Source organism: Neovison vison, chromosome 7 (genome assembly GCF_020171115.1).
Source record: "Neovison vison isolate M4711 chromosome 7, ASM_NN_V1, whole genome shotgun sequence".
In the NCBI taxonomy this organism is placed as follows: Eukaryota; Metazoa; Chordata; class Mammalia; order Carnivora; family Mustelidae; genus Neogale; species Neogale vison.
The window spans coordinates 199,668,676-199,694,644 of NC_058097.1; the positions used below are offsets into that span (position 1 = coordinate 199,668,676).

A 25,969-nucleotide genomic window follows, 5' to 3' on the forward strand; every position below is an offset into this window, starting at 1 on the left:
AGCACGACCAGAAACCTCCCCGCTTAGCCCCGCAGGAGATCGCTCCCGGGCGTGCAGGCAGCGATCCTATCAGAGGCCGCCTTGCCCGCCCCGCCCCCGCCCCGCCCCCGCCCCGCCCTCAGCGCCTCCTCCGCGCGCCGGCGCCGCCTACCTGCCGGGTACCGCTCATTGACCGGCCAGCTGTCCACCTGCAGGGTGGCGTTGCCGCCACTTCGAGTGAAGCGCACCACGTGGTATTTGCCGTCGCTCACAATGGCATTGGGCTCGTCGATGGTAATGTCGTCCGTGCCCACGTTAAAGATCACCCCCACGGTGCCCTGGTCCTGGGGACAAGGAGGTAGAGGTCAGCAACGGGAGGGAATAACCATTCACTCTTTCTAGAACTTCACCTGTGGACCGCACTGGCCCAGATCTATGGCACTTTATAGCTTTTCAACGCACATCTCCCAGTCATGCTTTGACCCTATGATCCGCCCAAAGAGGCTGGCGGGCTTGCCTCTCCCTGACTCGTGGGCAAAGGAGTGACCCAAGATTCAGAGAGGCTGGGACCATGGTGGGGTGCAGAGCCTGGAGTGGGAGCGCTCCCACTAACCACACCTGCCTCTTGCCTTTCGGTTCGTTCAGAATATTCAAAGACCTTCACAGGGCACCCCTTCTGTGCTAAGGGTCACTGAGCCCAGGCCCCAGACAAGGTGACCAGGACCCAGCTGGGGGCCAACGAGAGCTCAGGGCGGGGGCCTCCCTAGGGCATGACCAACAGAGAAGTCCATGGAAGCCATCCCTGTGCCTGAGGAAAGTCTGCCCTCCCTGCTCCCACCACCCCCAGCCTTGAGACCCTCCTTCCTTGCCCACTGGGCACTGAGTGGGTCCCCAGGGGCCCCTGTACTAGCGCGTCAACATGCTTTCTGCAGCTCATCAGGCCCCGTGTTGGTCAGACCTGAGTGCGAAATCACAGGAGCAGAGGCGGGGGTCTGAACTGTGGATTTTGGGGAGTGATGAGTATGGAAAGAGATCAGGGAGGTCAACCCCCGTAGACTTATGAAGGAAAGGTGGGCTTGTGGGTGTAGGGATAGAGGATGGGGCTGGGAGTTGGGGAAGGAGAGGAAAGTCAGAGACCCAGGCCTGGAGGAGGGGAGCAAAGAGTCAGTCTCAGCAACCTCTGGGACCTAGGGTCCCATGCTCTGGACAGGGCAGGGCCTGGGGAACCCTGCGGAGGCCACCCAGGATCCAGCCCCAGAAGAGTTCCGTTGGTGGCACCGGTATGAGAGGGAGTGCTTCGCTGAACCCCTAAAAGGCGCCGGGCCCTCTGAGGGGACCATACACACGCGTTCTCTTCATCCCCACAGTGACCCTCTTGGAAAGCTATGGCATTCCCAATTCAGCAAGGAGAAGACTGAGGTCTGGGGAGGTTGAGTAGCGACCCCAAATCCACATCACAAGGAAAGGAACCCCAGGTTTGCACCCCAGTTGGCCTGACTCCAAAGCCAGTGCTCACTCTCTCCTGCCCACTAGTCTAGGGAGACACTGACTCAAATGGCAGGGACATGATCTGAGCAGCAACTGAGCCCAATCCACCTGAGAGACCAGAGACCTCTAAAGAAGTCAGGGGAAGGCCCGGGAGGCCCTAAATTTGAGGTCCTATTCCATTCCCCTGCACTTCCCAGCAGCATTTGACTCAGCTTCCTGGGTCCCCCCCAACTCCTCCTCCTGCTCAGGACAGACACCCATACAGGCTCACTTAGGCTCACCTAGGCCCCCTGAAGCTCACACAGTCACAGGACCCAGGTCATCAGAGAATCCACACACACATACACACATCTCGGCTCTTCCTGAAAGACTACTCCAGTCCAGCCTGGGCAGGAGGGCCCATTCAGCCAAGCAGCTTGGTGGCACTGAGGACAGGATGGGGAGATTCCCAGATGGCACAGGGACTGGGGTTTTGCAGAGAGCTGGCACCAGAGAGCTATGGCTCGCCTGGAGATCCAGACCGGATCCCTTCCCCCGTCATGGGTCCAGTCCTCCCCCTCCTAGAACCTGGGAAAGCCACACACGCGCGCGCGCGCACACACACACACACACACACACACACACACAGAGTCATACACGCACACAGCATCTCTCCTCAGGTGCAGTAAAGCAGGGAAACTGAGGCTGGGCTCGCCTAACAGAGTACTCAAGCCCCACGCACCCACCACCCACAGACTGACAGCATCCCAGGGAGACGGGGTGATCACATGCTCCCCACACACAGGAGGGAAACAGCCGATGCTCCTCCATACTATTTTTAGCAGTAACATCGCCCAGAATAGCAGCAGCCCCTTGGCCACCTCCGAGGGTCTCTCCCCCATGAGGCTCAGGTCAGGCAGGGACAGTGGTCAAGGAGCAGAGGCCACCTGGGAGCTGGGGTGCCAGGGGGGCTGGCCAGGGCAACTGGAAGGCAGGACACCAGGATTTCCTAGGAGGCAGCCGAGCTCAGAGCCATACACTCCGGGGGAGAGGCAGCTCCCAGAGCTGCTCCCGACGTGAAGTCAGTTGTCACTTCTGTTAAAGTCATTAATTCCTAATTCCCCAATTACCTCATTAGGCGGCGGTGGGGAGAACGCGGCCGCTCCTACAGCAAATAATTATGGGAGTCAAAATTAATTTGGCAAAGTGGAGCGACGCTTTATTAGAAACGTCAAATTGCTTTTCTCTTATTTTGCGGCCGCCTCCCCGCTCTCTGAGAGCTGTTAATGACGCGGCGGTGGGAGCTGGTGTGTCACCAGGAGAGGAGGGGCTCGGGGGCGGCCCCCCAGAGGCTTCAGCCCTGTCTGGGCCCCGCGCCGCCCTCAGAGGTGGGCTCTCCCGGGGCTCCCATACTTCCTCCAGGGCCCCTGCCCTCGCCGGGCGCCCCACCCCTGCCCTCTGCAGCACCAGGCATCAGCCCTCATTCTTCCGTAACATTGAGCCAGGGGAGGCCTGGAGGAACCGCTGGGGGAGAAGAGGGGGTCCCCTCTCCCTGCACCTTGAGCCCCTATGCTGTCTCCGGTGCTGGGGAGCCCCAGCTCCTAACCTCGCAGGCACAAAGACGCGTAGGTGTGGTCAGTGAGGCAGACCCAGAGCACGGGTCTCACTGACAAGGCCATGGACACAGCCACACCTGCCACAGGGTCAGGAGACCAGAGTAACAGCAAATACCACTCTCCCGGGGAAGGGACGCGAGCAGCGACACACGTGATCTGAGGTGAGCCTGTCCTCCACCATCCCCCGAGGTCTCAGTGTCGCCCCCGATACCATCAGTATGCACCCGGCCCCACACGCCACACACGGTCCACAGCCACGGTCTGTCACATTCAGCTGGAGACACTGTCCTGCTCACACAGGTACGAACCTTTCAGGCGACTCGCCCCTCTGCACCCCTTCCTTTCACACTGCTCTGCCTAGCTTCCCTCGTCCAGCGCCCAGCGGCTGTCACTCCCACTCCAGCGCCACTCAGCCCACGGGACACGTCACACCTCCTTCCTTTGCTCCCTGGTGTCGGGGGAGGACTGCGCAGGGGGGGACCCTGGACAAGCCGATGTGCTTGGAGGGGCCAGTTTCCGCGGTCCAGTCAGATGGGGAGGGGCAAGAGCCCAAACATGCTTCCTCGTTCCCCCTAAAGCCCAGGGCCCCCCACCCAGATCTTTCTAGCACAGAGAGCCTGGCCACCCTGCTCGACTCCCCCCACCCAACCCAGGAGGGTCCTGACCAGGGTCAGCGTGGGGGATGCAGGCAGCAGGGGGCTTACAGGTGGGATTGAAGCTGCAGCTCAGAGGCCCAGGGGTTAAGACCATGGAAAGGAGCCAGGGAAGAGGCTAAGCATAGAAATGAATCAGAGCAAGGCCAGAGGCCACTGGGAAGGGTGTGGGGTAGGACCAGAGATGTGGAAAGGGTCAAAGAAGAAAAGGAGCTGCCTGAAGGCCAGAGTTAGGATGAAAACTGAGAGGAGCCGTGAACATGGTAAGGAGGGGGTGGTCGGGGTATGGTATGTTGAGTAGGGAAGTATGGCGGGTAGCGGGTATGGTGGGGGTATGACAGTTGGGGGTGTATGGTGGGTAGGGAGCACGGCGGGTAGAAGGGTATAGAGGGTTGGGGGATATGACAACTGGGGGTTATGGGGCGTAGGGATACGGAGGGTGCAGGGTATGGCAGGTAGAGCGAGAGGGGAATGAAGTGTAGGGGGGCCAGGCGAGTAGGGCAGAGAGGGGCAGGTTTGGTGGGAGGCCCAGAAGGAGGCACGGGAAAGCAGCCGAGGTTGAGGTGGGGAGCTGGGCAACGAAGGGCAGAGCCAAGTGGGACAGGAGCTCCGGGTGGGGATGCGGCGCTGGGCCAAGAGGTCAGAGAAGAGTGAGCATGGCCAGAGAGGTTATAGGGGAGGCGGGGTAAAGGGGCCGTCGGGACGGTAAAGGTCATGGGAGCAGAGGTTAAGGGCAGAGCACAGGCAGCCACTGGATTTCCAAGGAAGGTGCGGGAGCAGGCATGGACCGTGCTGGGGCCCGGAGGTATGAAGAAGCTGAGTGAAAATCCGGCCAGGACACAGTGGGCCGCCCCTGGTGGTCTAGAAGTGAGCAGGCAGTGGCCCAGAGCAGTCACCATGTGGGGACGCTTCATGGGCTGCAGGAGAATGGCCCAGAAGGCTCAAGGAGGCCCTGCATCCAGGAAGGTCAGAAGACACAGCTGGAGTCAGAGGGCGGGGAGCTGGGGAGCTTCCAACCAGCTAGGGGGGCTCTGGGGAAGCACGACAGGAAGGGAGTGGGTCCCAGAGGCAGAGCCACGCAGAGGGACCTCCAGGAATTGGGGAACACATGAGGGAAAATTCAAGGTGCTGATCCCATGACCACGAGGGGACCGAGTAGATCTGGGGTGCGAAGACCGGGAGTGGGGGCAGGGATATGGGGGGCAGGCGGGGGCCAGGGCCCTGGATCCTTACGATATGAAGTTGCAAGTAGTCTCCAAGGCCGGAGGCACTGTCCACCCGCACCAGCACCGCACTGCGCTGGTGCGTGCTGAAGCCCACGGCCAGGCGGTCCATCCTCGTGCTGGGCCGGTCATTGGGGGGCCACGTGTAGGTGATGAGCGCTCCCCCCTTCCCAAAGATGTATGTGGTCCCAGCTGCAGAGAGAAGGGAGAAAGGGAGATGTGACTTCAGGCGAGCGAGTTTGGCAGGTCTTCGGGGCTGCAACCAGAGCGCAGGGCCGCCGGGCGAGGGCTGTGATGCCCACACCGGCCGCCGGGCCCTGCAGTCCTCAGGAACAGTTGGCGGGCGGGTGCCCGGTGAGAGCCGGTGCGCGCGCAGACAGATGTAGCTGCCTCATCAAGAATTCTAGCTTTAATTACAGCAACACAGGGAGGCAAGCGAGAGAGTGACTCGGAGAGAGAGCCCAGAGAGAGGCTGCAAAGGGACCAAGAAGTGTACGGAGGGCAGGTAGGCCCTGGGGGGCGGGGCGGCTGGGCTCTACCAGCTGGACATCTCCCAGCCCTGGTGGAGGTGACAGATCCAAGGTGTGTCCTGCTGCGGGGCCAAGCTGGGCCAGCACGAAGGCGAAAGGAGCCCCAGGCGACGGCGGGAGGCGCAGGGGCTGTGCTCAGCTCTGACTCACACCCCACAGCTTGGCACCCTTCCACAACCTGCCCCCATTCCCTCCCAAGCCCCTCTGGAAATCCTGGTCCCAGGTTGCCCAGGACTCCTTGCTTCTGCTCCCAGTTAGGGGGCTGTCAGGGTCCCAAAAGACGGGGTGCCTGAAGCCCTACCTGGCAAAGAGACAGGTATTGGGGCTGGGGGAGGGAGGTGGTATGGAATAGAGACTGACAGCCAGAGGAGGAAGGAGGCAGAGAGACAGATGGACAGAGAGGGACGGAGAGGGGTGTAGGTGAGAGAAAGTGGGAGAATGGAAGCCAGAGATGAAGGCTGCCTCTCCCTGCCCTCCCCCACCCCACCCTCCCTCCCCCTCTCAGTCTCCTCCATCCGGCTGCCGGGGGCGGGTGTGAGGTCCCTAACGATCTCAGCCCCAAAATAAACCCCATTAGTCGCCATGTTCCCTCCTGCGGCTGACTGGGCTCCCTGGGGGTGGGGTGGGGGGTAGGAGCAGACCCGTGGCTGGGGTGGGGGTTGGGTGCTGGTCACCCAGTTTCCGGGAAAGGAGCCTTGTCTGGGAAGCCAAGAGGACTAGTACTCTGGGGCCTTCAGAGAAGAAGGAGAACAATCTTGCATTCTTTAGAACATAAATGGAGCAGATGAGATTCATAAAATGCTTAATTAAATAATTAGCCACTAACGACTCCTCTCCAAGCACTTCTTGGGGGAGAGGGGTTCAGCGGAGGGAGGACTTATCTGGAGACAAAGGCAGGTGGGGCCTGAGGCAGAAAGCCTGAAGCAGGCTGGGAAGCAAGTGGGGCCTTCAGGTGGGTGGGAAGGCCCTGGGGTTAGGGAGCTGGGAGCTGGGGAGGCCAAGGCCAACGAGGGCCTGAGGCCTGAGACTCTTCGGAGGCCGCCAACCTGCTCCCTCAAGACGGCATTCCAGCTGCTAACACTAAGGTCAGGCCTCTCCAGCACCTTGGGGGCCTCTCACCACAGGGACTAGGAGCCCCAGTGCCGTTTGGACCATCAGGGATGAGGGGGCTCTACCCGAGGAAGCCCCTGGGCCCCCAAAGGAGACTAGACTCCGAGGGCCTTGGAGGGACAGGGCATCTATATCACCCGCAGACCCAGGATGGAGCTGAAGCAGGAAAGCCTGCTGCCTGGGTCCCTGAGAGGCAGCGAGGCCCGCAGGGGTTCGGGGCTGGGGGTGGGGGGGAGCAGGAGCTGTTCTCCAGAGCACTTGTCATCAGTGCCCTCCATCTTCCGAGATCCGGCCAGAGAGGAGAGATGACCCAGGGCCCCAGGGCAGAGCACAGCAGGCGGGAAAGAACCATTCTGAGTACCCCCCAGAGCGGGGGAGCTTGGCTCCACCCCCTGCCCCCAGACCCGGTATCCTTTATGGTGTGGGGGGGCTGGAGGCTCTTGGGGGTGCAGGATTAGGAAGGAGAGCTGGCGGGGAAGTGGGGTACACAGTGAGGCACACCCACCCCCCAGGCAGGTGACTTGCCCGAAAATGGGCTGGGCCTGCCCGCCAGGAGCAGGGTAGGACTCCATGGTACAGCCTCTCCACTCCCAACACTGCAGCACTCCGGAAAACCGGCTGTTTCCATGGCAACCGTAATACCCAGGGTCCTCCCTTCCCCCTCCTCTCACAAGCTGCAAGTCCAAATTTGGGGGGTGGGGAGGGCCAGGGGAAGGGAGATGGCTGGACACCTCCCCCAAAGCCCCCCTCCCTGCCTCCCTGGCTAGAGGCCGCAGCCTCTTCGCCTCATCGGCCCCAGGGCCCCCTAGGTCAGGCGCAGGAGGGGCTCACTGGGCTGCTTGGTCCCTCAGACCCGCCAAACCCCATGTCCCTGGGGCCTGCTCCCAAGCCTCCCAGGCCTAAGAGAAAGGAGGCCCTTTCTCCTCCCTCCCCCACCGCAGGAACCCAGACAGCGCCTCACCGTGGAGACAACCCTGCCTGAGCCCAGAGGGGCCACAGCCAGGCCTCAGGGAGCAGAGGCCCGCACCCGGCGCCCAAGCAGCCCCGTCCCAGACCACACACCCACACACCGGCGACGACACACCCAGCCGCACACAAAGCCCCGGCGTGGGGAGGCAGGCAGCGGAGACACGAGGCAGCCAGCAAACAGGGCGAGAGCGCACAAAGACCGGCCTCGAACCGGCGCCCGTCCCCGCCCCCGAGGCCAAAGGGCACCCCACCACCACCCCGGTCCCCAGCCCGGCCAGGCTCGGCTCGGCCAGGCTCGGCTCAGCCCCGCTTCCCCCCGGGGTTTATTACCCAGCTGTTCTAACACCGCGGCCGCTTCATTACTCCGGGCTCATTACTCCGGGCGGGCGGGCCTGGTGAAGCCTAAGGGCGGTGATTACACGGTGGGGGAATCGGGTGGAGGGACGCGACTGGCACCGACCAGGTTGAATGGCTTATTGGACTGGGACAACAGTAATTACCCTGGGGAGACATTTCTCCCCCCAGCAGGGAGCTTCCGCCTGGTGTGGGGGGAGGGGGCAGCCGGCAGGCAGCGGGTGGGGATGGGGGGCCCAGGTCCCTCCTGTGACTTGGGGGGGGCCTCTCCCCCCACCCCACCCCCTGCAAGCTGGCCTACAAGGCCCTGGCCACCAGACTCCCTGGTGGACCAGGGCCTGAGGACCGGGAGCCTGGGACACCACACTGGCATCCAGAACCTCTGAAAGGCTCCAGAAAGGGCTCTGGGGGATGGGGCCTAAGCCAAGGCCCAGAATGTTACTCCATGGCCCTGACCCACTGTCTTTGACCTCCCCTTGTAGCCAGTGAGCTACATAGTGCCTGGCAGTGGGGGAGGAGAAAAGAGAGGTCACCCAACCCTGAAGCCCAAGGCAAGAGAGCCTCTGGCCACAAGCAAGGTGCCTCAGGCCCTGGTGCCCACCACCAACGGCCCAGCTCTGGCACCTTCTGTCCACACCCAACATCGTCTGGGCCTCCTGGATCCCAAAATTCATGGATCCCAGTAAAACACTAAATGATCAAGAACGTTCCAGAGGGTTCGCACACACCTGCATTCTAGAGAACACCACCATAATGGTTAATAATGGTTAGCTAACACAGACCCAAACAGTAAACATATTCCATGTAAAAACAAACAACAACAACAACAAAAACCACCATGAAGTGATGTCCCTGTAGTTGAAATTACATGTGCAGACCCTCCCCGCAGCATCAGAAGTCATGACAAAAACCTTCTGGTAGACCCAGAAGGATGAAAGGCAAAAACTCCTGTACAATCCAGAAAAGCGACGGTTTGGGGTGTCCATAGCCCATGCTGACTCTGTATATGGATCTCCACAACCCAGGGGGACCCCCACGGATCCATAGCCCTGGGCTCAGCTCACTTGATCTAGAATCCCAGAGCAATCTCCCCTCAATTCCTGTGCCCATCCTTGGCCATGACCATCCAGTCAGAAACCCAAGTTAACACACCCATTTTCAGAATCAAGATCAATGCCAGCCCCCTTGAGAAGCAAGCTGGAGTGATGAACCCAGAACCCTGGAAGCCACTGACTCAGAAATGAGGCAGAAATGAAGGTCGCAGGGGCTGAAAGGCTCCAAAACCAAAATTGGGGACAAGGACCAGTAGAATGTCACCCCCTTGGGACATTTTTAGGAGCCAAGTGTACTAGTCTTCCCCCTCCTCGTGGCCAGACTGACATCAGGTGCAGGGGTGTCAATGGGTGTCTGGCAGGTCGGTGGGGATATTATGTAACAGGAGGCATCGGGGGATGGAAAGTAAATGGAGGAAAGAGTGAAGAGAAGGAGGGAAGGAAGGCAAAAGGGAGAAGCCAAGAGAAGGGACATGGAGAAGCGAGGGCGGAAGGAGAGGCTCCCTCATACTGGGGGAAGCTAGGGAGATGTTGGGGCAGAGAGGAAGGATCTCCCCTCCCTTGCCAGAAAACTCTCCCAAGCTGGCCTCTTCCTCTAGCCAACCCTGGGGCCCCAAGAGAAGCCTGTCACTTCACCTCTCCTCATGACTAAGGTCAGCGGAGGTGGAGGCCAGCCATAACAGGTGGCGTTCTCTGACCTCTTCTAGCTGCCCTTTGACCCTCTTCCCTTCCTCACCTGCCTGACCCTTCCGGGCTCCTCCCTTCAGGCTCCCACCACCTTCCATCCCTGTCCTACAGTGCCCTCCAGCCATCTTCCTCTGTTGCCCTGTGGCACTGGGCAGCCATTAGCCCTCGTGGGGCTGTTCTTTTCCACACAGCAAGGGGGTGGCCATCTCTGAGGCAACCCCAACACCGACATTCCATACACACACACACACACACACACACACACACACGCTCTCTCCTCCATTTTCTCTCCTGTTTTCCCAGCTCTTTGCATCCTGACTCGAGCTCCCTCACTGAGTCTCCCTGTGCCACTCAGCGCCAAGGAAGGCCCCTCCTTCCAATCTGCTCACCTGCCCTGGGCCAGCTCCTCTCTGGGTCCCTTCCTCTCTCACCTCCGGCCCTGCCCCCCCAACACTCTCCTCCAGTATTCCTGCCTCCCCTTCTGTATCTCACCCCTCCATGCCTCACCTCAGTGCCCAGAAGAACCATGACCTCTGGGGCCCCTTTGGGAGCAACACTGGGCCTCTCGGGAGCCAGAGGGGACAATGAAGAAGAGAGAGGAGGTAGAGGGCCAGAGAGCTCATGGGGAAAAGAAAGAGAGTCAAGAGCCAGAGAAGGTGTGGGCTGGGGACGTGGAGGAAGAGAGAGCAGAGAGAGTGCTCTACAGACAGGACCCCCACTGGGACAGGGACAGAGATTAGCGGAGGGACACTGCAGCTGGGGAAGAGAGAAGACAGCAATGGAGAGGGGGCTGGGAAGGGGTCACACTTGGGAAGTGGAAAAAGACAGCAGAGAGGCATGAAAAATGAGTTAAGACAAAGTGGGGGAGCAGGGTAGAGTAGAAACGGGGTGAGACAGTTGGAAGGGACATAGGGGCAAAGGTCGGGAGGCAAGCATGGACAGATGTGGAGCAGGACAGTGGAGGCAGACGTGAGCGCAGACCTTGTAGGCCCAGAGAGGCATGGCTGGGAAGTGAGGAAGATCTAAGCACGGAAGATAAGGGAGGAACAAAAATGGAGTAAAAAAAAAAAAAAAGAAAGAAAGAAAAAAGAAAGACACGAGAGGGGATGGATGGGCAGAAATGGGAAGTGAAGGAAGCAAAGAAATGGGTGGCGACAAGGGTACAGAGTGAGAGCTGGGGACAGCCCAGTGATGAGAGCCCAGGAGAGCCCAGATAAAAGGTGATGGGAGCTTGGAGATGTCAGGACACCATGGAGTCAAGACGGGGGAGGGGGGGTGATGGGGGCAGGTCTAGGAGGTGAAGGACGTGCAGAGGTGGGAAGTGACGGGGGTCCCCTATGGAAAGTGATGGCAGCATACAGGGAAGGGGAATGATGGGTAAACTAAAATGGGAGGCTATGGGGCCTCTGGGATGGGAGGGGACAGGGGTCTGAGGTGGAATGTGCAGGGACTGAGACGGGAGGTGATGGGGTCTGGCAGGGAAACAAGGTGCCACGGAAAGGCGGGATGCAGAAGCGATGGGAAGTGCATAGACAGAGGTGAGGGGTGTTGTGATGGGAAGTGATAGGCCACAGAGACCAGGGAGGACAGAGATGGAAGGCGACAGGTACAGAGTCAGAAACGGCAGAAGGGGCTGAAGCTATGAAGGGATGAGGGGCCTGAGACGGGAGGTGATCCAGGCCAGAAACAAGAGGTGACAGAGGTTGGAAATGGAAGGTGATGCGGTCTGAGAGGGAGGATGAAGCAGGTTTTGAGATGGAAGGTTACGAGGGGCTGAGACCGTGGAAAGTGATAGGGGAATGCAACGAGGGGCAATGGGGAGACTAGGCGGGGAGGTGAAGGGGGGCCCAGAGTGGGGGTGATGGGGTGACAGGGAGACTGAAATGGGGGTGAGGGAGAGACTGATGGGGAGATGGGCTGGGAGATTCCAGGCCTGGGTTGGAAGGTGATGGGGAGCCCAGGATGGGGGACTGTCAGCTCCAGCAGTGGAGCTGCAGAGGGGAGGGATGCTGGGGGCCAGAGGTGGAGGTATGACAGCGACCAAGGGGCCTGCGAAGGAGACAGGAGACTGGGAGAGGGCTGGGACGGCGGAGCCATCCGTGCGGCAGGTGATGGAGGGACAGTGGCGGGGTCGGGGGAGAAGGGAAGGTTGCTGGAGGGACAGAGGCGAGACAGAGACGGGCATGGAGAGGTGAAGGATGAAGAGATGGGACATGTCAGAGGCAGAGATGACAGATGGGACAGACGGGGGGACACGGATAAGAACCCGGGTGCAGAGATGTGGGAGCCGCCACGGGAAGGTAGGGAGAGGTAGCGGTGAAGGAAGCCGTCTGGAGAGATGGGAAGGGGCAGAGCTGGAGGAGATGGTGAGGCAGAGAGACCAGGTAGGGAAGAGCCGGACAGAGGATGAAAGGACAGAGATGGGGAGGTGACGGGAGCGGAAACAGGAAGGTGGTGACAAACCCGAGATGGGAAGAAGGAGGTGAAGGTGAGGCAAGAAATGAGTGATGGAGGCAGAGCAGAGGGCGATGGAGGAAGGGGCCGATGGAGGGCGAGGGTGGGGCTGAGAAGATGCAAGCCCGAGAGGGTAGGGGAGGGAGCGCGGGCCCGCAAAGCGGAGGGGCCGGGCTTGGCGCGCACAAGCCGGGGTGCGGCCCGCGGGGCCAGGGCCGCGCGCAAGGGAGGCCCGGGAAGGGGGGGTGGGGGGGGCCGGCCGGCCACGGCAGCGCCACTTACCGTGCCCGCCGCGGGTGAGGAAGGGCATGCGGTTGATGGCGATGGGCACGGTGCCGTGCTTGCTGTGGAAGTGGTGGACGTGGTGGGTGGTGCTGAGGCTGGAGGAGACCCGGGCCCCCTCGGCCGCCCCCAGAAACAGCAGCAGCAGCAGCAGCGGCAGCAGCGGCAGCAGAGGTGGCGGCGGCGGCGTCAGGGGCCCGGCCAGGGCGGGGGGGCGGCGCGGGCACCCCCCCGGCCCGCTCCCCCCGGGGGGCATTTCGGCCCGGGGGCGGCCGCCTCACAGCCCCATGGCCGGGGGCGGGGACGCGGGGCTGCGCAGCCCCGCGAAGCCCCCCTCCGGCTCCGAGCCCCGGGAGGGGGGTAGGGGATGAAGAGAAGGAAAACCAGAGCCCAAGCCTCGGTCCGGAGCCAACGAAATCAACTGGATCCCGCCGGGGAATCCGAGGTCCGCGGAGCGGCAACGCCAAGGTCCAGGACGCCTGGGTCCATCTCGAGGAGCTAAGGGTCTGCCCGCATCCCGGCGGGGTCGGAGCGGCGCAGAGGGCCGTCAGAAACCCGGGGGAGCGCCCGGGGGAGGGGGCATGGTGCCGGGTGGAGAGGCAGGGGAGGCGCGGGGGCCAAGCAGAGATGGGAGAGCGGGGGAAATCCTGCGGAAAAACCGAGCCGGGGGAGGGGGACTGGAGGGGAGAAGCCGGAGACCGACGGAGACTAGGGCCGGCAGCGCCGCTGCTGCCGCTGCCGCCCGACGGAGGCCGGGGGAAAGGAGGGAGCGGCCGAGGTGGGGGGGGGGCGGGAGAAGGGAGGAGGGAAGCAAATCCGGGTGAGGGGGGAATGAAGGCAGGAGAGGAGGGGAGAGGAGAGGAGGGGAGCGGGCTGAGCGGAGGAAAGGCGCGAGCCTGCGAGATTCCGGCGGAGAGATGGAGGCAGCGGAGTGTTGCTGCAGAGGCTGAGGGCTGGAAGGGAGAGGGAGGGAGGGAGACAGGGAGGGAGGAAAGGAGAGGAGTGGAGAGGGGAGGGGAGAGGGAGCGCGGGAGGAGGAGGGGGCAGGGCAGAGGGACCGGAGCGGCTCCCGATCTGCGGGCGGCGCTGGGCAGCTCCGCCGCACGGCACCTGGCTAGCCCGCTAGGCGCTCGCCTCTCCTCTGCGCGCGCCCCGCCCCTCCCCCGCGCCCGGGCGCGCGCTCCCCTCCCGCCCGCTCCAGAGAAGGGGCCCTGCTGAATAATTGAACAGGACCCAGACTAGCAGGAGAGGCAGCTCTCTTCCTCCTCCTTCCCTTCCCCCGCACCTGGACGAACCCCAATAGTGCTCTCTGGTCCAGCGCACAGTGATGTGGCCACGGCCACCTCTGCACGCACCCCTCGGAACACACGTGCTCGCTGGGATGTGGACGGGTATGGAGACACCCACGTGCCCATACAGGCACCGGGGAGCGCGCAGGCACACATAGACTCAGACACATACATGCATACATGTGCTCATAGACACTGGCCCACGGACTCACACTCAGCGCAGGGGAGGGGCACGGAGTGTACACATGCACAGAGGCACACATGCGCCCACACATACATGTCTGGCCACAAGTGATGAACAGCCAACAAACACACAGACACCTCCTCTCATCTTACCCTCCAAAAATAATGACCCAGAACCTCAGAGGTACTCAAGAGTAAGACAGTTCACAAATGCATGGTGTCTTCTCACCACCTCCCCGGAAGGATGTTCCCCTACCCCCTGCTCCCCCAATCCTTCCTCTGGACTCCCCTGCAGGCCCTCCCCCAGCCTCAACCTCTCCCTCCACGGAGTTTCCAGGACACCTGTCCACTGAGTGTCCCACGTAGGAAAAAACCCTTCGTGGGTCATTTATGTTCAGCTGAGGGAGCCGCTTCCTCTAGGTGCCGCTCCACTAGGACCAGCCCCTTCCCCAGAGTTTTGGGGACCTCTAGAAAGCACTTGTCAAGAGGTAAGTGCAGAGAGGCTCCCTTCCTTTCGTCTGGATGTGACCTCTGTACTCACATCAGTCTGGGCTGGGCTAGGCTCAGGGAAGGATGGGGGGGGGCGGGGAGGGGGATTGGAGAGCCAGAGGTAGAGAAAGAAAAAGGGAGGGAGGCGGAGATGGACCTGGAAGGAGTCAAAGAAATAATGTAGTAGAGTGGGGAGGAGAGATGGTGAAGAATGGGTAAAAGGAAAGGGGAGGTGACGTGAGAAAGGGGAGAGAGAATGGGGGCACCCAGGGAGGAGAGGGCTGGCTCCTGATTATTGATTCTGAATTCCATCTTAGAACAAAAACTGTCACCAAGAGCGGCACAGTGCTCCACGCCCCGCCGAATGCGGTCAGCACCTGGGACAGCTCCTCTGCTGCCAGGCCCCCTCCCCCACCCGGTGAGCCAACAGGGCCCCCTCCCCTCCAGTTAGGCCCCAGGTACTTCAGAAGTGAAGAAAGGGGTCCTCAGAAAGGAAGGCTTCAAGGAGCTACAGGGCTCCAGGAGGGAGGAGAGATGGCAGCCTGCAAAGCAGGGCTGGGGTCCCCCAAAGCCTTGTCCTCCTGCCCTCTCCATCCCATTCTTATGTCCCTGGCTCTGGAATAGAGACTGACAGAGCTCTGAGCAGGCAGAAAATGTATGGTCCCAGAGGGAGGGAGAGAGGAGCCGGTGGCGGTGAGAGAAGAGGAAGGGAAACCGCCTAGAGGCCAATCAATATCAGTGAGTGGGAAGTGGAGAGAGTTGGAGGGGGTGATGTTGGGGAGTGGGGGGGAGCAGAGGGTACAAAAGAGAAAGGTGTGTGAGAGATCAACAGAAGCTGTAGAGAGGGACAGAACCAGAGGATGAGCCCAGAAACAGACAGGGGCAGACTCAGTTCACAGCCTGCCTGCAAGGAGAAGGCTCTGGAGGACAGAACCCCAGCGGACCTGATAGGACCGCCTGGGTCCTGAACCCCAGCTTCATGGCAGCGAGAGTCCCTCCTCTCTTCCCTTCCTCTCTCGCTTCATATTCTCTCTTTCATTCTCTCCCCGCTTTCCTCTCTCTCCCAGCAGAGATGGGCTTTCCCAGAGTGAGCTTTAAGGGGACACGGAGGTCCCTCACATCCCATGTCACAGGTGGAGAAACTGAGGCCACAAGTTGGGAGGGCTGTCGTGAGTGAAGGTCAGACCTCTCCTCTTCCCAGTCCCTCCCCCACGAGACAACCCCAACCCTCTGAGGAGACCCTGGCCATGCCCACCCTCCTCCCCATCTCCAGGTACAGGTTTCCTCGGTGCCCAGGGGCAGAGAGAACTGAGCAGGCCTCTCAGTCCTTCGGGGACAAGATCAGCCTGAGAGAGGCAGGACGAATGAGGAAGAGCCGAGCGTGCAGACTTAGGAGGCACAGCCCCAGAGAAGAGGAAATTATGCTTCGGGAGGCAATGGCAGAGACCCCCACCTCCAGGTTCCTGCCCTGCCCTTCTCAGAAGGTCCCCCAGGACTGGCATCTGGAGAAACAGCAGTCAGAATCCCGCCAGCTGCCAGGCTGCACCCACCTTGTCTTTACCTGTTCGGCTCTGCTCTGGCCAGACACACAGACCAGTGCTCGGGGATGGTGACTCTTCCCAAGATGTCCCCTGCTCCCCAGCCCCCATTACCCCTGCCTCCCACCTGCCTGGGATCTGGAGAAGCTGTTCCGGCCCCTCTTCCCACCCTTGCTAAAAGATGGCATGATTCCCTAAACCCCCATCAATCACTATGCCCGCTTCCAGAAGGTTCCAGTGTGTGGGAATGTCGTAGTGACAAGGGCCAGTGACATTTCTTGACCTTGATCCCTTGCACCCTAGGCAAGAGAAGCCCACTCTTAGCACCACCACCCCCGGGCCTAAAAGAGCCGCAGGAGCTCACAGAGGCATAAGCTCCTAGGCCTGGCTGCACCCTGCTCCCAGCGCCCTAGGACTCAGCGTACGCAGCCTCGGTGTCCTCATCAGTTAAACAGGATGGTCGGTCTCCATGCCCCTGCCTTCACTGAGGAACAAATTCAAAGGGCCTTGTAAGCTGCCAAACACGAAACAGTCAGCGGGCATTGCTACTATTAAGCAGCAAAATTACCACCATTTGCAGAATGCCTGTGCACAGCGAGCGAGCAGGGTAGAAAGAGGCCCGGGCCTGTCTTTATTCCCCTAAAGCCCGGGCCCGAGAGTCCCTGAGCTGGCCATCGTCTGGGGGTTTTGGAAGGAACAGAGTAGCAGGTCAGACGAGAGAATCCTGGAGACAGGAGAGGGATGTGGAGGTTCTCCAGGCTGGGCCATGCCTGAGAGCACAGGACAACACTGAGGGAGACGGGCTGGACATATTTCCAGAGGAAAAAGAAAAAACCAAGGCCTGCCCAAGAACCCAAGCCCTGAAACAGGCAGATTTACCCCATAAGAAACTCAGGACTCAGGCCCAGAGGACGAAGGCTCCAAGGCCTGGCACAGAAGCAAAGTCTCTGACCCCAGTTTTAAGCCCAGATCTACTATTAACTACCCCCAAAAAACCAACCCACCCCTCCAGGCTTCAGTTTCCATCTTTGGAAAATAAAGAAGCCCAGTGCTGCATGGGGTGTGTGTGTGTGTGTGTGTGTGTGTGTGTGTCTTTCCACGGGCCTCTGACTTGTCACATCCCTGGTCTCTCAACAGGGCTACCCCAAGGAAGACCATTCAGGTGATGCCCGAGAAGGCTGCCCTCTCCCCAGCCACTGCCCCCAGCCCAATCATCTGAGAGAAACTCCACAGCCCCCCTCAGGTAGGTCACCTCTCCCCACTGCCTGCCCCAGCTCTCACCAGCTGCTGGCCACCAACCACGAGGGAGTGGAGACTGCTGTCCACCATGCCCTCTCCAGGGAGGGGCCTCAAACAGCGTGCAAGTTGGCAGACAGAAGCCCAGACAGAGAGGAGAAGAACCAGACAAGGACACGAAAGAGTGTCCTTGTGGCTCCAAGGATCAACCAGCTGCTGAGATTCTCCGGGGGGTAGGGGAAAGAAGGGGGGTACGAGGGACCCACACAGCCAGGTCTAGAGATGCCAGCTGGACCTCGCCTCCTGGGAACCTCCTGAGCTTGCCTCCTTGGGAGTGGGCCCACCCTGGGCAGGAAATAAGAGACTTGCACTACGCACTTCCGAGGGCACCAGCAGAAAGGGGGTGCAGATCAACGCCTGTCCCCCATCCTGCACCATAGCCTGGGGGGGGGCTACAAATAAGACACGGGAGACCATCACCCACATCTCACAGGGAGAGAAACAGAGGCTGACGCCTTTGGTTATAGGTGAAGGGAGCAGGGTCCAACCAGACTGAGAAGAAAGGCCATCTGTCAACAGATTGCCCCAGAGACCCAGCAGTCACAATCCTGCATGGCCCGAAAGAGAAGACTCCAAGAGTGGACAGCAGCCAGCAGCTCCCCTTGGGCTCTTGGGGCAGGAAGAGATAAGAAGGGAGCAGGCAGCATGGCTCTTAGAGCACCCCCCCCACTCAGTCCCCACGGCTGGGCCTAGGCCAGGATGCCCCCCCACACCACCACCCCCTGCCGCCCCTCCCTGTGCACTCACGGTCGTTGCAGACAGGGCCTCCGTAGGAAGTCATGGTGCAGTCACAGGTGAAGCCGTCCCACTGTTGCAGGCAGACGCCCTGGTTGGCACAGGACTCTTCGGTGCAGGTGGTGCTGGGGCCTGGAAGAGCGGAAGGAAGGAACACCCCCCACTCAGCCAAGCCCCCTCCCTCCCCAGGAGGCGTGGAAGGTGCAGAGCTAGGCGGGAGGTCCCGCTCTCAGCCCTGCCCTGCCAGACTGGAAGGGCCAAATCCTGCCAGGGTCATGCGGGGCAGACAGGTGCTCAGGGACTACGAGGCCGGGCCTTGAACTGTGATCAGGGGACAGGGTGAGAGGCAACGGGAAGGCCAAGTGACCCTTTACCCCTGCGCCCCTGCCCCAGAGCTCTGGGGGCACTTGGCCCCCGGGATGCACGCCTGCAGCTTGGCCCTCCTGCAGCCTGCAGAGTCACCCCTCACTCCTCCTCCCGAGACACTCACCGTCACAGCCCCTCTCCACCTGCCCGATGCGGTGCAGGGCGTCAGCGATGAGGTCTGGGAGGCGTCCATTGAGGTCCACTGAGGCCAGGCAGCCCTGAAAGCCGTCCCGGGAGGCCACCAGCTTGGGCAGGTTGCTGAACATGTTCTTGCTCAGACCACCGATGTACAACTCCCCTGCAGAGGGAGGGGGGTCAAAACCTCGGCATCCGGGTCCTGGGTCCCCTCCCAGAATCCCAGCATCTGGCTGGCCAGTTGTCCCAGCCTGCAGCATCCCCTCCCAGACTCGGTCCCATACAGAGATCCCACAGCCCACCCCCTCTTCCTCCTTCCTTCTCCACTTTGCCATCTGTCTGCTCCCCTCCCAGAGAAGCCCAGATGCCCAGGGCGGGCTGGCGGTGGGGGGCGGGGGGTGGGGAGCAGCTGGAAGAACGGCTTCATGCTCTCTCCCACACATCTGATTCCAGTTCCGGCCTGTAATCAGGGCCTTTCAGAGCTGGGAGGCCCTACCCGCCCCACTCCCACTCCCTCCCTTCTCCCGGTTCCCAGAGCTTTTTGGGGCCTCTCCCAGCCAGCTCTCCGTTCCCACCCCTCCTGGTGCTCCAACCCAGCTCCCCTTTCCCCAACAGCTAGGACTGGGCCTGGGGACTCTGAGCGACTCCTGGAAGCAGTGCCCAGCCACCTCACACCTCGCTCCCTGGAAGTCGTGCAGCGCCTAGCCACCGGAGCTCAGCCACTGGCTCCCAGCAACGCCAGCCCAGCCCTGAGACCCCTCTGGGTTGCCGGCCCGCCAAGGATTATCTGTGACACGTTGCCCCCTTCTGGGAGCTGGGGGGATTGGCGGCACTGCCGGCGCCGACCAAGCTTCTAGCTCCAACTCTGCCTCCTGCTCCCAGCTTCTGAAGCTCCCATTTCCTCCTCTCCCAGAGGGGGGGTGAATTCAAGAGGGTCTCTGAGGACCTTCCCCAAGCCCAGATGGTCTGAGTCACACTGACACGCAGGGGTCCCCAGAGGGCCGAGGGCTGCTTGGTGGAGGAGGTCGCCTCCGTTGCCCCAGTGGGCTCTGGAGAAGATGCAGGCCTTGGCTTCATTCCTGTTCCTTCACCCAGGCTGGGCTCTAGTCTCCTCCTCCTTCCCTGTGCCCTCGAGCACCCATTCCAAAGACAGGCGAGGCCCCTGGGGAACACGTGACCCCAGTGTGACACAGAGACTCCAGGGCAGCCTGGGTCCCGAAGATCCCCCATGAGCTTGCCTAGCCAATGCCCAGTGTATATGACCAAGGCAGCGGGCAGGGAGCCCCCCACCACCCCGCCATGGATACCCCTCTTCCCCTTATCAACTGTCCCCTCCCATCCCATCCAGGGGCGCTAAGCTCCCCATTCTCTTTCCAGCCCACAGCCAAGGCCAGCTTCTCCAGCTTGGAGGCCCAAGAAGCCTTCAGCGGCCCAGCTCTAGAGCAAGGGCCCCAAGGTCCCCATGAGGCCCATCCTGCGGCCAGGCTTTCTGTGTTGAGATCAGTTTCAGGGGAGAGCGGAACAGGAAATGCCCGGCTAGACCCAGCAGAGAATGGGAATAGGATGGAAACCGCGGTGGCAGCAGGGGGAGAGAGGAGCCCAGGGCCCAGGGCCCAGGCAGAGAGCTCACTGCGACCAAGGGGAGTTGGGGGGGTGGTTCTGGGTTAGGGCCAGGCCTTCTCCACAGGCCCCAGGCCCCACCTTTGAGATCGAGGTTGCGGGCGCCATTGGAGTGCTGCGTGACTGTGCGGGAGTCAATCTTGAGCGTGTGCACATTGCCCGGGTCCCTGGACACCACCACGTTGTGCCACTGGTTGTCATTGACTGGTTTGTCTGAGTTCCCCTTCATCAAGGACGGGCCATTCCCCAGGTCAAACACGTAGTGGACGTACCTGTCCCACGGTGGGGAGGAGACACCGGGTCAAGGCGGGGGCTGCGCTGCGAGGGCGGGGTAAGGAGGAGCCGTGGCTCACAGGGGTCCCAGGGACCGAGGGATGGAGGGATGGAGAGGGAAACCCCAGAGTGGAGGGACCCAGCCCAATGGCAGGAGGACTCCCATCACGGGGAGAACGTGGGGATAGAGGGCCACGGAGCAGCCAACTCCCATGGCAGGTGCAGAAGAGGAGCTGGTTGGGGGACAGGTCTGTGGGGACAGCAAGGCCCTCACGGGGCAGGACAGACCTACTGTAGGGTGGGGTCCTCTCAGGCAAGAGAGGCCTCAGAGGCCAGGCCCTGCCTTCTGCCTGGAGGAAGGCCCCGCCTGAGCCCAGACAGTGAACAGAAAACAGATATAACTGGAGAATCCCGGCGAGGTCGTAACTGGGGTCACCCGAGTGGAAGAAGGGGTGCTGCTTCTCCATCTTGGCCGGTGGCTGGGGACCTCAACCTTGAGCTGCGGTTCGAGGGGAATGGATATCTCGGCCAGCGGCTGGGGGCCGGGTCGTGGTCAGCAGGGGAAGGGGAGCCCTTCCTCGCCAGCCGTGCGGGCCCAGCACCTCACCCCTTGACCAGCTCGATGACAATGAAGTCATTGCCGTTGCCCGAGTTGAACAGGAGAAGCCCGTCGGGGGCTGTGGTCTTAAACTGGAAGAAGAGGTGCATGGAGGCATAGGCTTGGAGCGTGGCGAGCGCCAGGTAGCTGCTGCGGCTCTTGAAGGTGACGGGATCGGCCACGATGGCCCGCAGGCCGAAGCGAGCGTTGAGCTCGCAGTAGGTGATGTCGCCGTCCTTGCACTGGTCCATGTAGGGCTGGCCGTTGAACACCAGCCCGCTCAGGTGCCCGATGAAGTTGGAGGGCACCACGGAGATGAAGCGACGCTCCGTCATGATGCCCGTCTCGATGTTATGGAATTCCAGCCGTGTATGGGCGCCTGCCATCTGTCCTGCTCGGGACCAGAGACAGAGATGAGGCGGGCACACTGGGGAGCATTTCCAGGGCTGGGCCTCAGGTCCCCCAGGAGTCCCCACTCTACACAAGAACTTCGGTGGGCGGGGGGGTGGGGTGGGGATGAGGGGTGCCGGCTGCTGGGCCCTGGAGGAGCTGGGCGGCTCACTGGTCCAGCACTCACAGGCCCATGCCACCTGCTAAGAGCCTCCCACCCTAATATGCCACCTCTCGAGGTGAAAGGCCAGCAGTAGCTTGCCAGAAAGCTGTCCCAGGAAGGGAGGCCCAAGCCATTGTCACGGAAAAGACAGCCATCCACAGGTGGCTAGGGATGGCTCCCCTCCCTGGTCCCGAGCACTCACCCTCGACGGTGACGTTGTCCACAGACAGCTGCAAGCTCTTGCCACGCCGTACCACCCTCACTGTGTGCCACTCGTTGTCATTGAGCTTGTGGCCCGCGAAGAGTGTCTCGGGGCCTTTACCTGCGGCACCAAGGGGGGAGTGAGCCCCGTGCTGCTGCGTGCCCGCGTGGGGCTTCCTGTGCCGCGCGGAGCACACAGAGACCCGCCCCTGCACACGCAGGTGTGCACAGGTGCACACAGACAGCCTACGGCTTCTATTCAGCTGTGTCACGCACCCACACGCACCAGGACACACACTCCACGGTGGTTACACACCCAGTCCTAAATCCAGATAACGGTACTGCCGCCCTGGACGACTCCCAAGGGCGTCACTGGAATCGAGTGAGATGGGAAAGGTGCCTCTAGACTGGGGCCCCAAGGCCCTGCACATGGACACTCATACCGATAACCAACATTTTCTTTCCAAGTCTTCTAAGGAACTTCAATGTCAAGGTGTGTAGCCAGCAGTGACATTCCCGGCCTATAGGCATAGACCTATAATTTCCAAAAAATACAGAGCTTTACCGTGCCCCCATGTGAGTCTGCACCCCCAGCTCCGTTGCTGGCAGGGAAGCCTTTGCACAGACACACAGCTCCCGCATGCACGGAGGGACCCCGTGGGCCCCTCCTGTACAACAGCTGGTTAACTCCACACACCTGGACATGCGACCACACACGTGGCCAACGTGGCCAGAGAGGGGAATGTTTCTTAGGAATTATGACCATTTATTCAAGACTGGGATTATCCGATCCCAAAACAAAATATATTTTTCTGTAGAATAATGCTACGCCGTTCGGCACGCCCAGATCGCCACTGGCCCCCCAGTGCACAGGCCAGCAGGGACAGGGTTAACCACACATGCGTGCACAGGGACCAAACATACGCACAGACACGCTGAGCACACATGGCCCCTCTGCCAGCATCTGCTGCGCTCCTGTGCCCTCTCCCATGACATCAGGGCACACCACACAGAAACACTCTCTCGGAGACGGTGGGATGCTCAGAAATGTCCGCACCTGCTCTCCATCTCACCCCAGCTGAGAGCCTCCCCGTCCCCTCTGAGTGCACCCCAAACTTGGCAGAAACTCGGCCCCCACCCGCCGCAGGAGCTGTGGAGGGCTGAACTTTGAAGCCCGGACCCTGCTCCCCATCCCCAGCTTCTTTCTTGCGTGCCTCGCCCTCCCCCTTGTGGCCACCTCTGGAGATGCAGTGGATTGTCCCAGCTCCTCTCTGGCTTCTTCGGGCCAGAGGGGGGTGGGCCGTCCTCCCACAGGTGCCACCAAATCTTTGCCCCACCCTCCTGAGGACTTGAGATGATAAGGTTTCCTGGCTTTCCTTTTCTCAGACCTAGGGAACATGCTGACCCACAGGCCTCCCCCAACTCTTCCTGGTTCAGCGTCATTGGGCCCGTTCTGCCCTCCACAGCCATGCCCCCCACCCCCATGCCTGCTCCCCCTCCCCACACCCACGGCCCAACCCCCACACAAGCTAGTGAGGAAGGCTCTCCTCCCCGCTCCGTCCCTCCCCAGATGCCCAGCGATCAGCATCTCAGGCCCCTGGGGGCTCTGCAGAAGAAGAGGGAAGCCACTTACTGGGTGCGCAGCCGACACGCAGGCAGTCTGGGGGGGCCATGGGGCGGGCAGAGGGGGAGGGGAGACAAAAAGGCAGAACAAGTTTTTTTTTTTTTTTTTTTTTTACATCCTTCACAGGCAGGGGTGTCTGCGGGCGGGGGTTCCCCCCGGGACCACTTTCCGGGGACCACGCGTGCCCAGGTGCCCTCTCCCCTTCCTCAGTTGGACCCCTGTCCCTCCTGCCCCCAAGAGGGCTCCAACCCTCCCTGGAGCTGGGAGGCAGGGCTGTCGGGTGACGGGAAGAGGGCTTGCGTCCCCCTTAGAGGGGCCCAGGCCTCTCGTGTTTGAGGGAGATGGGCACCTTGGGAATCCCAGTCGTACAGGGGATCATAGTGGGGCTGCAGGCTTGACCAACCCCACATCTCCGCATCTCTGGGAGGGAGACGGCTGGGGTGGGTCAGAATCCCTGCATCCCCTGCTCTGGGACGACTCCCTGCTCAGAGCCCAAGTGGTAACCCGTCTGTCCCCATGCCCCCTGGGCTCTGAGCTAAATGGAGGGGTCTGCCCCAGGGCTCCCTTCCCGTGGCCATCCACCTCCCAAAGTCCCAGGGGGCCAGCACCACCTCTCCAGGAACCTTCCTTCTACCCTTCCTAACACGGAGGATGCCAGGCTGCCACTGGGGACTGGAGGGATCTTTCACCCTGGAGAGCAGCTAGCCTCGATCTGTTCTCCTAGGGAGGGGACAGGGCCTTACAGATGGGGATACCGAGGACACAAAGCAAGTCAGGGACAGGCAGGCACAGTAGGCTAAATCTCCTGCCCCTGCCCCAGCCCCACCATTACTATCCTGTGACTCCAGGATCAGCGGGCCCCACACGGCCAGAAAGCACACCACACTGAACTGCAACCTAGGGCCCCAGGGCCTTGGACCAGCCTCTCCCCTGCTACGCTACCCGCCTCCGATGGGACACATTACCCACGATGTGTTAGTCGGCCAGCCTTTTGGAGGAAATGAAACACTAGGGTCCTAGAAAGTAAGGGCTTAGGCCCCTTCGGACTCCTGAACCATGCCATCTGACCCGGAGAGCCTCAGGGCTGCAGAAAGTCCTACACTCTGAGGCAGAGGAGCTGGGCCCTAACCTCTATTCTCTGAGCCCCAGCTTTCCTGCGTGTGCACAAGAAAGAGGGCTTCAGCGAGGAGAGCTTTGTCTTTCAGCAAAGGGACAGTTTCAGGCAATAGCCTGGTATCCTATGGCTTCTCCCCGGGGCAGACTGCCCGCACCCCAACACCATGGAAACAAAGGCGGGTGGGGGCATCTGGCATCCCTTGGGCCCCTGAAGGTTCCTGCAGTGGAGGTGAACAGATTCCCCTGTGGCTCTGGGGGCCTGGGCCCCTCGGGCAGTACGGCTGAGCTCTACACGCGTTGTCAACCGCGGCAGAAGAGTGGGGGAGCAGCCGGGACCCTGAGCCACAGCCTGGCACCAAGGGAGGGAAGGGGAAGTAGAGGAAGGCCAAGGAGCAGATTCAGGGGGAAGTCGGAGGCCCGGCGAGAGGAAGAAGGTCGAGAGGGTGTAGAGAGAAAAGAGGAAGGAAGGGGGAGCCAAGGGAAGGAGAAGCTAGACAGAGGGAGGGGAAGAATGTCAGGGGCAGGGCGGGAGGGTGCCAGGCCTGGAGTCGGGTCACGGAGGCTCTCTTCGGGCCAGCAGAGTCTTCACCAATGAAGGGTCCAAAAAAGAAAAAAGGGGTAGGAAGGGCAGGCCGATCCCCTGTTGGGAAAAGTGCAGTTCTTCCCCTCCCCAGCAGGGGGCGCCAGGAATGAGGGTCCATCTGTCCAGAGAAGAGGTGTCAGCTCCAGGTCCACCCCCTGCAAGGACCCCACCCTCGGAAGCCCCGCTCCAGTGGCGTTTGAGGACACTGAGCACCCCATGAAAATGGGCACTGCGGGAAAGAGCCGGCACCAGCCCGGAGGCAGGCAGAACGGTGGCGGGGGGTGGGATGGGGTGGGCACCAGCCCTCCAGGCACACACCCCCCCAGAGCCCAGCTCCGGCAGCGTTAGCTAGTGAGCTGCACTCAGCTAGTGAAGTGACAGGTCTGTGCAGACCCACCAAAGTCCTGGCTGGACACAGCGACCAGCACGAGGGGATGCGTGTGTGAAGAAATAGGTGGGAGAGGTCACCTGCATGGTAAGGAAACCAGGGTAAAGAACCCAGGCTTCCCATCCCCTGCCCCACCGGATCCCCTGCCCCACCCAGACCCCACAGGTGGCGCAGATTGGAGACGGTGGTCCGAGACTCCCACGCAAGGAGCCTCAGGAGCCCACTGGCCAGAAGCTCATCTCAGAAGTGACATGGATGAGCAGAAGCACGCAGTCCTTGTTCAGAGCGATCTTCCCAGCAGCCCAGGCTATGGCAGGAGCCTGAGAACCACTGACAGCAGCCGCCCCGCCCCGTGGGAATGAGGCACCCTGTGTATCGAGCCTGGCTTAGGATAAGAACGAGTTAGACTCACTGTGTGTGGCCTGGGAGGGCAGAACTAGGTCCACAAGTGGGAATTTCAGAAGGGGCAGTTCTGGTCGGAGGAGATAACCACTAATGGTATCTCCAGCCTGGAGATTCTCTGATGACAATATGCCCTTCGAGTCAGCATCATGAACCCCTGGGTCTGCAGGGGCATGCCTGGTGGAGGGCAACAAGGGACAGGAC

The 25,969-nt window shown here is 61.2% G+C and overlaps 1 protein-coding gene across 7 annotated transcripts in view; it reads right to left on the reverse strand.

Annotated features, from left to right (window-relative positions):
• The window catches only part of NRXN2 (neurexin 2), a 95,232-nt gene that overhangs the window by 22,356 nt on the left and 46,907 nt on the right, over positions 1-25,969 (reverse strand). For 5 of the 7 annotated variants that reach the window (XM_044259592.1, XM_044259593.1, XM_044259596.1 and 2 more), the window contains 8 exons: positions 23,286-23,312; positions 21,654-21,773; positions 20,908-21,289; positions 20,109-20,299; positions 18,397-18,570; positions 17,919-18,038; positions 4,949-5,130; positions 152-323 (listed from right to left, as the gene is read on the reverse strand). In XM_044259592.1, the coding sequence (XP_044115527.1) occupies positions 152-323; positions 4,949-5,130; positions 17,919-18,038; positions 18,397-18,570; positions 20,109-20,299; positions 20,908-21,289; positions 21,654-21,773; positions 23,286-23,312 (1,368 nt within the window). Of the gene's footprint in view, positions 1-151; positions 324-4,948; positions 5,131-12,376; positions 12,633-17,918; positions 18,039-18,396; positions 18,571-20,108; positions 20,300-20,907; positions 21,290-21,653; positions 21,774-23,285; positions 23,313-25,969 lie in introns of those variants that run through there. The other 2 variants (XM_044259594.1, XM_044259595.1) reach the window with 2 other exon arrangements.